Raw genomic sequence first — 15,092 nt, 5'->3', positions numbered from 1 at the left:
AAAATATTTAATTATTTATTAATAATTTTTTATTAGGTAAATAAAATTTTAATTTCAAACTTTTATTTTAATGAATATTATATATTCGGTCATATCTTGTGATGGCCCCCATGCTATAGTTAATAGTTATAGCCTACAGCTATCTTTCCCTTTATAGATAAATTAATATGGTTGATCTTTTGTGGAAAAATAATAATAAAAAACAACTCTTTATTGGCACTATGATCGAAGCTGGTCAGCGGTTTGAGAATATCAAACTAGTAGTCCAAGCTGGCCACATGCAACATTAAATTAAAAAAATAAATAATAATTATTAAATAAAATTTCATATCAAATTTTTAACAGGCAAATATTTACCTTAAAATGCAACCAAAAAAGTCAGACAGACAACACATCACAAAGTAAAGCACAAACTGTCTCTCAGGAATAAACACAAACACTTGCTGTGCAACACCCATGGAGGACATAGCAGCATTCAACAAGGCCATGGAGATCGGCAGCGGCATCTCGTTGGCGATGACGATGAAGGCCATGATCGAGCTGGACGTGCTGGAGGTCATGGCAGTAGCAGGGCCCGGCGCTTTGCTCTCGCCGGAAGAGATCGCGTCTAAGATCCAAACCAGCAACCCTGACGCCCACGAGGTGCTCGACAGAATGCTTCGGTACTTGGCCACGCACAAAGTGGTGACTTGCGAGGTGGTGGTCGGAGAGGAGGATGGGAAGAACAAGAGGCGCTATGGATTGGGCCCGGTTAGCAAGTTATTCACAAAGAATGAGGATGGAGTCTCTATGGCTCCAGTCTTGCTCATGCAGCTCTCCAGTGACTGGATGGAAGCCCGGTAGTATAACCTATTTAATTATTTAATTTTATTAAATTTTTTTATAGATAAACCTATGTATATTATAGCCAATATAATTGTATAAGTATGATATAATATACATATAATCATGGTTTATTATTATTTTTTTAAAAAAAAAACTTTATCATGATGAATTAAGAGAAAACTTTTGAATGTTTAAATATTTTTCAAAAAAGATATAGTTTTGTTATATTTATATTTAATAACAGTGAATTAGCTATTTATTTATTTAAGAATATAATAAGTAAGCTAACTAAAAATGAGAGTTGCACTTGGATTCTATATATACATGCAGGGCAAATATGAAGTATGCAGTAATAGATGGGAGTACCCCATTTGTGAAGGCTCATGGAATGACATTTTATGAGCATGTGGACAACACCCCCCATATGAGTGAGCTGTTCAACCAAGCCATGTTCAACCATACAACTGTACTCATGAAGAAGATGCTTGAAAACTACAAGGGATTTGAGAGTGTTCATGTGCTTGTGGATGTGGGTGGTGGTCATGGTGGCATTCTTTCCCTCATAATATCCAAGTATCCACACATCAAAGCCATCAACTTTGATTTACCTCATGTTGTCTCCAAAGCAAAACCCATTCAAGGTTAATCTTGACCTTATTTAACTTGTAGTTATTTATCTACATATATATGTTTGGAAAGTTGGAAACCATATATATGCATGCATGGATTCACAATAAAAATTAGTTGTGATTGTTTGCATGCAGGGGTGAAGTTTGTGGGGGGAGACATGTTTGAAAATGTCCCTAGTGGTGATGCCATCATCCTCAAGGTTTGTTGTTTGGTTTTTATACATTCAAAAGAATAACGTAAAAAATTAATTAAAAAAAAGTAGTAGTGGCATGCATGCATAGTAACTAAATTGAAGACTTTTAGATGATCTATTCTTTGAATTGAATAATAATAATTTTTTTTTCTAAAATATATTTTTCAAAAAACATCATGAGTGGTATGACTTTAAATATGTATATATAGTTATATACATGTATGGATGAGGTAAAAATAAAACTAATAAAAACATGTCACACATTCATGACATAAACCATGTAAATAACTTAGTTCATTTTATGTTTAAATGGATTCTTGAAAGACCAATCACTTTTAATATAATTACAAATTATTAAAAATTAAGTTGATCACATTGAGATGTTTTTATGCAGAGCATACTTCATAATTGGAGTGATGGAAATTGCGTGAAGATATTGAAAAATTGTTGGAAGGCATTATCAGATAATGGAAAAATGATTATTATAGAATGTGTTATTCCTGAAAATATTGAAAAAGCAAAGAGGGCTTTGCATTTTGATATTAATATGTTGACCTATTTTTTTGGAAAAGAGAGAACTGAGAAAGAGTACCAATTTCTTGCTGAAGAAAGTGGATTTTCTCAGGGCCAAAATTGTGTGTGAAATTTGTAATTTTTCGGTCATGGAATTTTATAAATAAATGCAATTTGTAAATTACCATATAATTTCATTACCGTGGTGATATATTATTGTTGTGAACCAAATGACCTCTTACCATAGGCGGATCTAGAGGGGGCAAGGGTGTGCTCAAGCACCCCCTTGCCATTGAATATATATATAATTATTACAATATTAATAATTATAATTTGTATGGAAAGTGATATTTTTTTATTTAATTTTTTTTCAAACTTCTGCCCACAATATCTATAATAAATTAAATAAAAACAATAAGATTATTATATTAAATAAAATTGATATTTGGTGTTATGGCTAACTAAACATGGATCTTAAAATATTTTTGTTTTAAAATTTTATATTTAGATATATTTTTATTTAACTTATCAATATATATTATAATCAATTTTTTAGGATATTAATGTGAAAAATAGTAATAACAAATAAAAATAAAAATAAAACCATAAAAAAAATGAAATTGCTATCTCAAAATCTCTAATAAAATCATTGTAGTTTGTGAGTTTTCTTTCTTTGATCAACTTTCGGCTTCCGAGTATATTTTATCTTTCATTTTAGGGACTTATTATGTATTTTTTTTTAAATTTTTTTATATCTAATTTAATTTGGTTAATTTTGGTGTGATTATTTATTGTTTAAAAATATTTTTATATTTATTAAATAATTATTGGATATTTGTTAAATATTTGTTTATTATTTGTTATGAAAATTGTTGTAAAAGTTGTTAGATATTTGTTGTGATTAATTGCTATAAAAATTGATTATTTGTATATTATTTGTTAAATAATTGTTGCATAAATGAATTTAGATTGTGAATTTGTGCTAAATTGTTTTTTTAATTATCTTATTTGTCAATTTAGTGTCTAATTGATAGTTGAGCTATTTGCTAATTATGTAGATATGATAGGTTTTTTATACATAAACCAAAATTTTTTAGATGGATGTATATTTTAGTTTTGAATTATTAATTATTATTATGTCAATTTTGAATTAATAAATTTATTTAATATTCATAAATTTTTTAAATTTTAATTCAGCACCCCCTAAATTTTGTTTCTAGTTAGTATAGTTTGTAATGAAGAATAATAAAGTATTGGTGCATGGTATTCTACTACAGATCACAATTAACTTCGTTAAAATAAATAATAGTATAATAAAGTACTCCCTCCCATTTTCTTTACTTGATCTATTTTATAACTTTTCTTTGGTCTTTTTTACTTGTCCATTTTAAGAATTTATGAGCATTAAATACTTTTTTTCTAAATTTATCATTTATATTTAATGTACTTCTACAATTTCCAACAAATCATATTGAAGGACACATTTTATTAGGAGTAACTTATATTTTAAATAAAGGTAATATTGGAAAGCTAATATTTTTTTTATAAATTTATATTATTAATTAACTTTAATTGACTTTCTTAATCCATGTAAATTAGTTAAAATCACCAAAAAATAATAATAATAATTTTTTATTAAAATAAAATGAGTAACATGGGTTGTCTTTTGTTAGAGTTACAAGACAAACTCCGCTTATCACAGTGAAAAGTGAAAAAGCATGTGGGCGTGTGAAAAAAAGGCATGTGAGCATGAGTGAGGAAACAAATGGTCGAATCCCTCATTTATTAATATTCATCTCTGCAAGATTGCAACACATAAATATTTAATATTATGAGGGCTATGGTTATTAATATATTATCTTGGATGCACAGAGTAGGCTATTGCCATGTGTGTTAACCTGAACCATATAATAAACATTTAAAATGATCTTTAATACATCATAATTGAACCATATAATAAACATTTAAAATGATCTTTAATACATCATAATTGTTCCACTACTATATTGTCCGGGGGCACTTGACATCTTTATCTACCTGCAAGCTCCAACCAAATACTCTTGCATAAAAAAAAATGTTTATATAAGATTTAATTATTTAAAATAATAATATCATAAAAGAATTAATATCTATTAGATAAAAAGAAAACGTTAATTTCAAGTATTTATATTAATTATTAAAATTATATATTCGACTATAGCTTCTAATGGCCGGCCGGCTAAAGCCAATGCTGTCTTTCTCTTGATGTATAAATTAAAATGGTCCCTCTTTTGTTGAAAATAATAATAATAAACAAACTATATATATTAATCAAACCGTGGTAGGTCGAAACCAATAATCCAAGCTGGCCACGTGTAACATCAAATTAAAAAAAAAAATTATTATTATTAAATAAATTTTTTTATATCTCCATATAAAATTTTCAGACGTAAATATTTCATTATAAAATGCACCCAAAACCAAAGCAAGACAACAACACATCTCAAAGTTAGAGATGGCAATTTGTACTCCTACTCGACGCGAGTATCTCAGCAGTACCGTACCAGGTCAAAGAGGGTATTACCCTCTTTGACCGGGTACGGCACTGCACGCGTATACCCGTTAGTTTTTGAGCAATGACGGGTCGGGCTGCAAGGGTATGCCCTCACCCCTACCCTGCACTCTTACCCTTACCCTCTACTTAAAAGAGGGTTTGGGTAAAACCCGTACCCGTACCCTTACCCTCTCATATATATATATAATTTTTTATAAAACTAAACATTTACTCACAATTTACTCAATATCTATTTTCATAGTGATTAATTTGAAAATAATACTTCAAATTTTCTCTTAATATATTATTTTAAATTTTATTTAATTTCTATATTTATATTTGATAATATTATCAAAATTGAATTTTAGATATATATTAAGAATCATAATTAAATTAAAAAATAAACAAATATAAAAATTATAAGAACATCATGAAAAATAAGATACTAATAAAAAATCAATTGGATATAACTTATGAGAACAAAATATTACTAGATATTATTACTAGATATTTATAAAATTTGAAGCTATATAAAATATAAATAGTAGATATATGAAAAAATTTTAAACAAAAACCAAGATGGTTAAACATGAACAAAACAAAAGGTAGAGTTACCATTGAGTCCTAAATAGACGTCATTTTTATGTGATTATATAATTTAAGATAAGCAAATATATATCAACTTGTAATTTTGAATTTATGGATGTGTTTAAAGATTGTAATATAATGTATAATTAATTTATTTTTATTATTATTTAAATTTAATTCGATAATTTGAACAACGGGAAGCATGCATCATGCGAGTATCACCCGTCATGCAGGGTAAGGATAAGGGTATGATTTTTTTACCCTCAGGGCACGGTGAAGGGCAGCGGGTATGGGGTAGGGGTTACGGGTACGGGTAAGGGTTTTGACATACCCTACCCATACCCTACCCGTTGCCATCCCTACTCAAAGTAACCACAAACTCTCTTCTCTTGGGAATAAACACAAACACCTCCCGTGCAACAATCATGGGGGACATATCAGCATTCGCCGACGCCATGGGCCAGTGCTGCAGCATCGCGTTGCCGATGACGCTGAAGGCCATGATCGAGCTGGACGTGCTGGAGGTCATGGCAGCAGTTGGGCCCGGCGCTATGCTTTCACCGGAAGAGATCGCGTCAAAGATCCAAACCAGCAACCCTGACGCCCACGAGGTGCTCGACAGAATGCTTCGGTTCTTGGCCGCGCACAAAGTGGTGACTTGCGAGGTGGTGGTCGGAGAAGAGGATGGGAAGAGCAAGAGGCGTTATGGATTGGGCCCGGTTTGCGAGTTTTTCACTAAAGATGAGGATGGAACCTCTCTGGCTCCACTCTTGCTCATGCATCTCTCCAAGGACTGGGCAGATACATGGTATTTTATTTATTTATTTATTTATTTATTTATGTATTTCATAATATAAATAAATAAATAAATAAGTAAAAAGACTTATGGAATGACATTGTTTGAGTATGTAGAGTTTACTGAGATTTTATCTATGTATGTAGGCCAAATCTAAAGCATGCAGTGTTAGATGGGAGTAACCCATTTGTGAAGACTTATGGAATGACATTGTTTGAGTATGAGGACAAAGACTCCCATTTCAGTGAGATGTTCAATAAAGCCATGTTCAACCTGAGCACCAGGCTCATGAAAAAGATACTTGAAAACTACAATGGATTTGAAAGCATTAATGTGCTTGTGGATGTGGCTGGTGGCCATGGTGGTATTCTTTCCATCATACTATCCAAGTACCCACATATCAAAGCCATCAACTTTGATTTACCTCATGTTGTCTCTCAAGCAAAACCCATTCAAGGTTTATCTTGACCTATATAATTTGACTTAAAGTTGATTTTCTATGTGCATGTGGTTAGAAATTATGCATGGATTTACGTCAAAAAATATTGGTTGTGATTGTTTGCAATGCAGGAGTGGAGTTTGTAGGGGGTGACATGTTTGAAAGTGTCCCAACTGGTGATGCCATCATCATCAAGGTTAGTTGATTAGTTTTTATACATTTAAAAATATATAAAAAAAGTAATAAATAATAGTGACATGCATATATAGTAACTAAATTAAGGACTTTTTTAGATGATTTATTCTTTGAATTGAGTATAATAATTTTTGTATTAAATATATTTGTCAGAAACATGGATCAGATTATACCTTGTCTTATCATCATTCACTCAAAGGTATTAGATCAAATGTAAAATAAAATTTAAAAATAAAACTAGTAAAACCATATCACACATTGATCTTGACTTGGTGGGTGCTCTGATGTAAACTATGCATGTAAACAACTAGTCAGCTCATTTCATGTTCAAATGGATTAGTTCCTGGTAGTTCAATAATAATTATTATAATTGAAAAGTTTATTTTAAAAAATGGCCTAATTACTGTGAGATGTTTGCATACAGGGAACACTTCATAATTGGAGTGATGCAGATTGTGTGAAAGTTTTGAAAAACTGTTGGAAAGCATTACCAGATGATGGAAAAATAGTTCTCATAGAACATGTTATTCCTGAAAATGCGGAAGAAGCAAGAAACACTCTTTTTCTTGATATTATTATGTTAACTTATTTTGTTGGGGGAAAAGGAAGAAGTGAGAAAGAATTTCAATTTCTTGCTAAAGAAAGTGGATTTTCTAAATTCAAAATTGCATGTAATTATTATTATTATGTCATGGAATTGTACAAGTAAACATAAATTGTAACTTTTGGCATATCAAAGCCTTCTATGCAGTCTTTGTAATTCATCTGTACTCAGTACTTTTTTAATAAAAATAAATAAATCATGGTATTTATATAATAGTGAATTAGTGTGCGGAAGTGGCACTAATTACAACAATTTTTATATGTATATATATAGCTGTACTTAACTACTTTGATTGAGGTGTGCAATTTGTTTTATGTAAATCTGGATTCCCATATTGAATAAATAAATAAAGATCTATCTATTACGTGTATCCATTCTAATTTTTAATGGATAGAACTAATAACAATAAAACACTCCACTAACTGAGTTCTCATATAAATATTAGTTATTGACTACACCAGTCAGTAGAACCATCCATCAATTAAAATTTTAGTAATTTTACATAATTAAAATCGATAGATTCCTTTAGATTGCTGTAATAAATCAATTGTAAATTTATATGTCATGTTATCATTCGAATATGGTCAAATTTGGCTACATCTTTATCAAAATAAAATAACAAATGAATATCCTGTGCCTCCCAAGTTTGATATTTTCCACTTCCCCATGTCTGGATTTCTTTATTATTGTTAAACTAAATACTGCATAGCCAACTAAAACATTATGAACAATTTTTTTCTTTTTTTATTAAGACAGCGTATATGAATTATTTAATAAATTTATGAGGCTGCAGTCTTAAGGGCTTGCTTGGTTGAAGGTTTTGGGAGGTAAAATAAAATAAGGTTTTGGGAAGAACCTTGCTTGGAGGAGGAACTTAAGATGAAGGTAAAGGTTATGGGGGTTAGATGGAGGTTTTAAACCTCCATCTAACCCCAATTTTCCAACCCTCCAAATTGGAGGGTTAGGGAGGTTTTGAATAGGAATTAATTTTTTGTTGACCAAAATGCCCTTGGTCATTTACAACAATTCCAACATATTTAAAAAAAATAAACATATATAGACTTGCTCATCTTGCTTTCTCTGGCCCCTTCTTCATTCTCTCTCTTGCGGTAGCCCGATTCGAACCCTAATCGCAGCCACATCGCAGCCTTCTACTCCCTCCTTTTCAAGGTATGCTTGCTTATTGTTGATTTTAATCAACTTCAATGGTGGGTGGTGGTGGTTTTTGAGAGCAGAGATGGAGTTGCTTGTTTTCTTTGGTGCTAAAATGGAACTAGATTGTTCATTGTTCTTGTTTTTCTTTGTGTGTTTGTATAACATTTTAATTTGTTTGATGTTTTTATTTTGATTTATGTTATTCATTGTTCTTATTTTACTTGCTTATTAGAACATCTTCACGTGTTGATTGTAGCATGATAATGCTGAAAGGTTACATAGAATGATGTGAATGAGAGAATATGAAAGAAATAGGAAGAACATAGAGCAATCTTCACAACAAGCATACACATATATAATTAAACTATTTAAAAAAATTGTAAATAAAAATTACATATTAACCTACTCAAAAGTGCTTCAGTTCAAAGCAATATAGAAAGATTGACATGCACTCATTTGATACATTTCAATATCTACTTTAGAACATTAAAAGAAATTATTGAATCAGCATTACAAAATGATCAAGAATATTAATTAATATAGCAATAATCAATGGAGATATTTATGTAAACAAGGAGAGAATCATGTAAATTTCATTTAATTGTAAATGAATTTACAATTTTTGTCTTTCAACATAGGGGTAATTTGGTAATATTGCTATAAAACCTTACCTCCAATTACCTTCAAACCAAACACAACAAGGTTTCATAACCTCCATTTACCTTACCTTGCCCCAAGCAAGGAAGGGTTTAAAAACCTTTCTTTACCTCCCATTACTTTACCTTACTTTATTTTACAAAACCTCACAAAACCTTCATCCAAGCAAAGCCTAAGAGTAATGGGACCTTAATTAAGGTCATGTTTTCATAAAAATGATATTTTTAATTAATTAGCTTATTTGGTATAATAAAATTATGATTTTACCATAGACCATTTAATTTGTTAGCAATGATCTCTCTTACGTTGGACGTTTGTGTCCCGTAAATTTGACAAGTTTGAAATTAACTGCGTAGAATGAGGGCACAAATATTATAGAACTTACGTTTTCGTTACTTTTCTTGTGTGTTCACTCTTCACACGTGACTTCCCCATATTTATTAAATATTTTAAATTATTATTTCATAAAAAAAAATTGTGAAATATTTTTCATAAAATAGTTATGTGTTCGTTGTTGATTAAAAGGAAAAACATTTGCAGCTTTTGATAATTCTCAAAAAAACAAGTAAAGAGACTGAATTTTCTTTTTAACAATAACGACTGCCTCTTTTTTATTTTTTTTTAAAAAAAATTTCTAAATCATGCATCATTAATGCTTAAATAAGTCACCACTTTACTCCTTTTAACTTCTTTCATCATGCCTTGTGAGCTGACCTGGGTTTGTCTGGTCATGTGTGAGCTTTCAGTCACCAAGAGAGCTTGAGTGAGCTCACTTTACTAGTCTAAGCAAACACGCATTGAGACTGATAAAGCTTTCTCAACACGAAGAGTTCCTTGGGCAAGGTTTGAGCTAGCCAAGACTAGCTAGGGTGAGCTTGATTTGCTTGTCTCACTAAGCTTGCATGGATGCTAACAGGCTCACTTTGCCCTAAGCAGCTCATCAAGGCTTGAACAAGCTCATATTTTGCCTCAAGGAGCTTCTCGTGGTTAACTCTCTAAGAAAAGTAAAGATAATTAACATTTGTTGGAAGGCATTGCAAGATAATGGAAAAATAATTGTCATGGAAGATGTTATTCCTGAAAATATTGATGAAGCAAAGACCGAGAATGAGAACCAATTTCATGCTTAAAAAAATGGATTTTCTGGATTCAAAATTGTGCGTAATATTTATAGATCGTTCATCATGGAATTTTATAAATTAATGTAATTTGTATATGACTTTTTATTGAAGTCTTTTATGTATTTTTTAAAAAAAATAGATAAATCACATGTATTAAAATAATATTGAATCACTGTGTTGAAGTTGCATTTCTTAAGTAACCGTTTTGTTTTTTTTATTAATATGCGTATTTGGTTTTATGTGAATTTGGATTCCCATGTCTAAAAGAATAAATAAAATAAAATGCTCCATCTAAATCCATCTAATAAGTGTTCCCATTCTAATAATAATAATAATTTATATATCTAGACATATATTTAAAATAGATGTATTATGTATAATGGCTTGGGAACATTTCAAGGAACAATTATGAATCCTTTTAAAAATATTATTGCACTTAAATATTTGTTTGCATTAATTATTGCATTAGTAATAGAAAATGTTTAATTGTATTTAGTAATTTTGTCTTTGCATATATTTAAAATAGATATATAACTGCTCAAAGAACTTTCCAAGAAACAATTATGAATTATTTTAAAAATATTATTGTACTTAAATATTTGTTTGTATTAATTATGACATTAGTAGTAGAAAGGTTTAATTGCATTCGTTAAGTTTGTCTATACATATATTTAAGGGTAAACTACCTAGATAGCCCTTAAACTATGGGGTTGTTCTTATTTTGGTTACTGAACTTTAAAAAATTTCAATTGCATCCCTAAACTATTTATTTCCTTTCAATTAAGTTCTTCTGCCGAATGACGTTAACGGCAATCTGACGTGGCTCGCCACGTCATTGGCAACATTCCAGGTCAGCTTGCCTCAAATGCCACATGACTTCGTTTCTTTTCCCTCTACAATAAATATATTTTTTTTTTACTTTCCCTTTCGTTTATCCACAAGGAAACCTTGATGTTCATGGCGCCAGGCAAGAGATTGAGCAATTACCGCAGAGGTGAGCATGTAGAGAATAATATTAAGGTAGGTACCCTTTCTTGAAGCCCATCCTCTTCTCTTCCCCTGGCCAAGAAGCTCCTTGGTGTTTGATTTTAGTGTTGATTTTTGTAAGTTTGCTTTGAAAACTGTAATAATAAGGTGAAGTGAAATAGAGACCAGTAGAGAAGAATCTCAACTTGAAGACAGATAGCTTAGGCTTTGAAATTATTTGTAAAAAAAAATGATTGCATGTCTGGATAGTATTGTTTTGAGATTTTTTTTCACTTTTATATTTGTCCTTTTGTATGTCTCATTCATACATAGATCCAAACTAAATAGCAAAGAAAATGAAAGAAGTTGTGCGGTCATGTCGTACATGTATGCCGACACTGTCTGTCATTACTCAATAACAATACACATATTTGGGAGATAGAAAGCCATTGTCAAACATTGTCTCATTCATACACAGATTCTTTTCTTCACTTTCTTCTTCAATAGCTCACTTCACCTAGCATAATGATTGTTGGAAAGATAGAAAGAATATTAGGGTTTTGAGGTTTAAATTGGGAAAGATGGGGATTTTCACTGTGGAGGGAAAAAAATATGGAAGAGAAATGTGGCATATGAGGCAAGCTGACGTGGAAAGTTTCCAGTGACATGGTGAGCGAAGTCAACTTATCGTTAACACCATTAGCCAAAAGGACTTAATTGGAAGGAAATAATTAGTTCATGGATGTAATTGAAATTTTTAAAAGTTTAGTGACCAAAATATAAACAACCCCATAATCTAATGATAATCTAGGTAGTTTACCCTATATTTAAAATAGATGTATAACCGCCTTTAGAACATTTTAATAAACAATTATGAATCCTTTTAAAATATAAAATTGATGTATAACAAACATTTTAAGGAACAACTATGAATCATTTTAAAAATATTATTGCACTTAAATATTTGTTTGCATTAATTATGACATTAGTAATAGAAAAGGTTTAATTGCATTCGTTAATTTTGCATTGAATATTCCATTAAACCTTTCAAAACAATTTGTTCTCTTAGTGCCATTTTGCTTCAAGAAATTAAATCATTTTGGTCAAATAATTTGGTCTTGTTATGTATCAAATTTCTTAAGCTAATGTTTAGTCATCTTGGAGAGCTAACTTGATAGGGACGAATCTCGGTCATCTACAGAATGCAAGTGTACATGCCGATTGAATAATAAAGTGTGCTAAGGGTATCAGTCAACATGGAACTGGAGAGTACTAGAACTAGATCTAAATCTAAATCTAGAAAATTAACCTAATCAACTAGTAAAGAGTGAAAATAAGCTAAAAACAAGATTGAAAACGTGAAAAGAAAGTATGGCTAAACATGCATAGAAAGCTGGTGTCCGGGCATAGATTTCATCTAGAGTTTGTTTGGTCCATAACAATGGTTGTATAAGTCTAGCGATCTAAATTGAACTGAGAAAGTTCCTAAATTATACTACCCTTTCTCAAGGTAAGTAGTAACTAATCTTATATGGCGCTAATACAAACAACCCTACGACTGTAGTACACTCTATGAATTCTTTACAAGAATAAACAATCATTCAAAATATAGACAATTCTTCTTTTGAAGTAATTGTTCCTAATCCCATACAAAATATAATCGAGATCTTTCTTTGAAACTACTCTCTGTGATTGATATACAAATAGAATTGGTTGTTAATTCATTCAAAAAGATTATGGGAGGAGAACTCTCAATTTTAGAGTACCATATCTCTAGGCAAACAAATAATCCCCTTCAGTCGCAGCTTGCCTATGCAAGATGGGTCTCTCGACTCATCACACAAGCACATCAAATATGAATCTAGGGATCTCTGATAGGGACACAAATGTACATGCTGATCGCGTAATAATATTGTGCTAAAAGTAGAGTGTCGGTCCACAGGGAAGAAAGTGAATACTAGTAGTAACTCTAAATCCGAAAATTAGCCTTAATGATCAAATGTCATGTGTGTGAACAATAACAAGTAAAATAAGAAAATATGAGAAATAATGGGATAGAAGTCAAGGAAGAGAGCGATGTTTGTGCGTAGCATCCCTCTAAGGTTATGAAGTGTAGGACAAAGATCATCTAGATATGCAATCCTATTTGAAGTGAAAGATTTCCAAAATTATACTAAATCTCGATTTCTTAGGCGAAGAGTAGTTGAATAGGTGCAAAGCTGATACAGACATCCACACGATTGCAGTAACACTCTATGAAACTTTATTGTGGGCTAATGACAATCTCTTAAGTAGATAATCTCCTCCAAAGAGAGATTATTTCTAATCTGAATACAGAGCATAAATGTGATTTTTCCTAAAATCCACTCCACATAATTACAAAGAGCACAGTGATTGCTAATAATTCACTCGAGAGAATTGAGGAAGACGGAGTCTAGCTCCAAAGTATCCTATACCCAGGCTTACGTATAATTCTCTCTAATCACTGATGTCTATGCTAGGTGGGTATTTATACTCATCACGTAGCACATCAAACATAATAGCTAGGGCTTTCGCCTCATTAGCAACCAAGCATTCAAACACGATATTAGATTCAAATAGAAGTGATTGCAATTAAAAAAACAATTAAAGCATGAAAGATCTAACAACTAATGTCAAAGAAGTAAAACCTATAGTTCAACTACGGCCAAACATCTACAAATTAGCCTCCATTGATGGAGGGCAAACATTCAAGATACAAATAATAGAAGTAAACATGAAATCCATAAAAACCCCCTTTTCAATTATATTGATGAATAATCGCCGAAGAAACTCTTTAAGAAGTTTCCGTGCACGCCGTCATGATGAGCTTGACGACTACAATCTTCAATCACCTTGAATGTTGAGCCAAATGCCCCTTGAAATTGCTCCTTAGGTGCTGGAGATTTGCCTCTTATCTTCCCTAACTTCGCCTCCAAGAATTGCCCAAAAGAAAAGAATTGGATGCCCTAAAAATCCTCATCAGGTTTATTTATACCCAACTGCTTATGGGTTGTTTACGGGCGTAAGGATGTGGCTGTAAGGGAACTTGAGAAGATAATCGTGAGCCCTACGAGAATACTCACTGCTGTAAGTCACGTCCGTAAGATCTTCTATATATGTTGCAATCCCGCTTATGGTTGTAAGCGCTAGATCATAAACTTCATTGTTCTGCTTCTTGCGATCACCCTTATGGGCGTATGCTATGGTTGTAAGCTCCTCTAGATAGCCCTTACAGGTATCCTTATGAGCATAAGCCATGCCCATGAGATCCTCTGAATTAGCTATGAATCTCTCATAGCATAAGCATGCCCGCAAGGTTCTCTGGAATTTACTTACGGTGGTTAGGTTAGCCATAAGCTGCCCGTAAGCCACCCAGTCTGCCTTATCCTTGTTCTAATGATACTGAGAGAGCACCAACTTCATCGTTTGAGATCTGAAATGCTTTCGTTGTCTCTCTCTCATCTTGAAGCGTGACCCTATGAATGTTAATGCAAAACACACAATATTTAGCATTGAGTTCCACAATATGGTTCTCATACATGCCGATAGAGTGTACAGAATGATATAAAATACATGAAAATTATACACTCATCAATCTCTCCTTAGTAGAATTCAAGACAATAGATATACGTAATTGAATTCAACAATGAAGGATTGCAATTAATAATCAATGTAAAAGCATTCAAGATCCACAACCAAAGTCAATCAAATCATAAACTCTAGAGTTCATCTATGCCCAAACACATATAAATTAGTTCTCCATCAAAGGAGAACAATCAAACAAAATACAAGAGATAATTTACATGATTGAAAGTATAAAACTCCCTTTTCTAATATTTCTCTTTGAGTTGCCGAT

General features: G+C 31.5%; 2 protein-coding genes across 2 annotated transcripts; both read left to right on the top strand.

Annotated features, from left to right (window-relative positions):
- The first annotated feature begins 385 nt into the window (after window positions 1–385).
- On the top strand, window positions 386–2,291 carry LOC120274824 (caffeic acid 3-O-methyltransferase-like). Its single transcript, XM_039281362.1, has 4 exons — window positions 386–839; window positions 1,156–1,466; window positions 1,590–1,654; window positions 2,043–2,291. Exons 1-4 carry the CDS (start codon window positions 457–459, stop codon window positions 2,289–2,291), a joined length of 1,008 nt encoding a protein of 335 aa, XP_039137296.1. The 5' UTR covers window positions 386–456.
- A 2,328-nt stretch (window positions 2,292–4,619) lies between these two features.
- On the top strand, window positions 4,620–7,506 carry LOC120278102 (caffeic acid 3-O-methyltransferase-like). Its single transcript, XM_039285017.1, has 5 exons — window positions 4,620–4,649; window positions 5,652–6,090; window positions 6,225–6,535; window positions 6,649–6,713; window positions 7,137–7,506. Exons 2-5 carry the CDS (start codon window positions 5,708–5,710, stop codon window positions 7,419–7,421), a joined length of 1,044 nt encoding a protein of 347 aa, XP_039140951.1. The 5' UTR covers window positions 4,620–4,649; window positions 5,652–5,707; the 3' UTR covers window positions 7,422–7,506.
- The last annotated feature ends 7,586 nt before the right edge of the window (window positions 7,507–15,092 follow it).

This window comes from Dioscorea cayenensis, chromosome 2 (genome assembly GCF_009730915.1).
Source record: "Dioscorea cayenensis subsp. rotundata cultivar TDr96_F1 chromosome 2, TDr96_F1_v2_PseudoChromosome.rev07_lg8_w22 25.fasta, whole genome shotgun sequence".
Lineage (NCBI taxonomy): Eukaryota > Viridiplantae > Streptophyta > Magnoliopsida > Dioscoreales > Dioscoreaceae > Dioscorea > Dioscorea cayenensis.
Note: the sequence above shows the minus strand (reverse complement) of the source record. Positions and strands in the feature narration are given on the sequence as shown.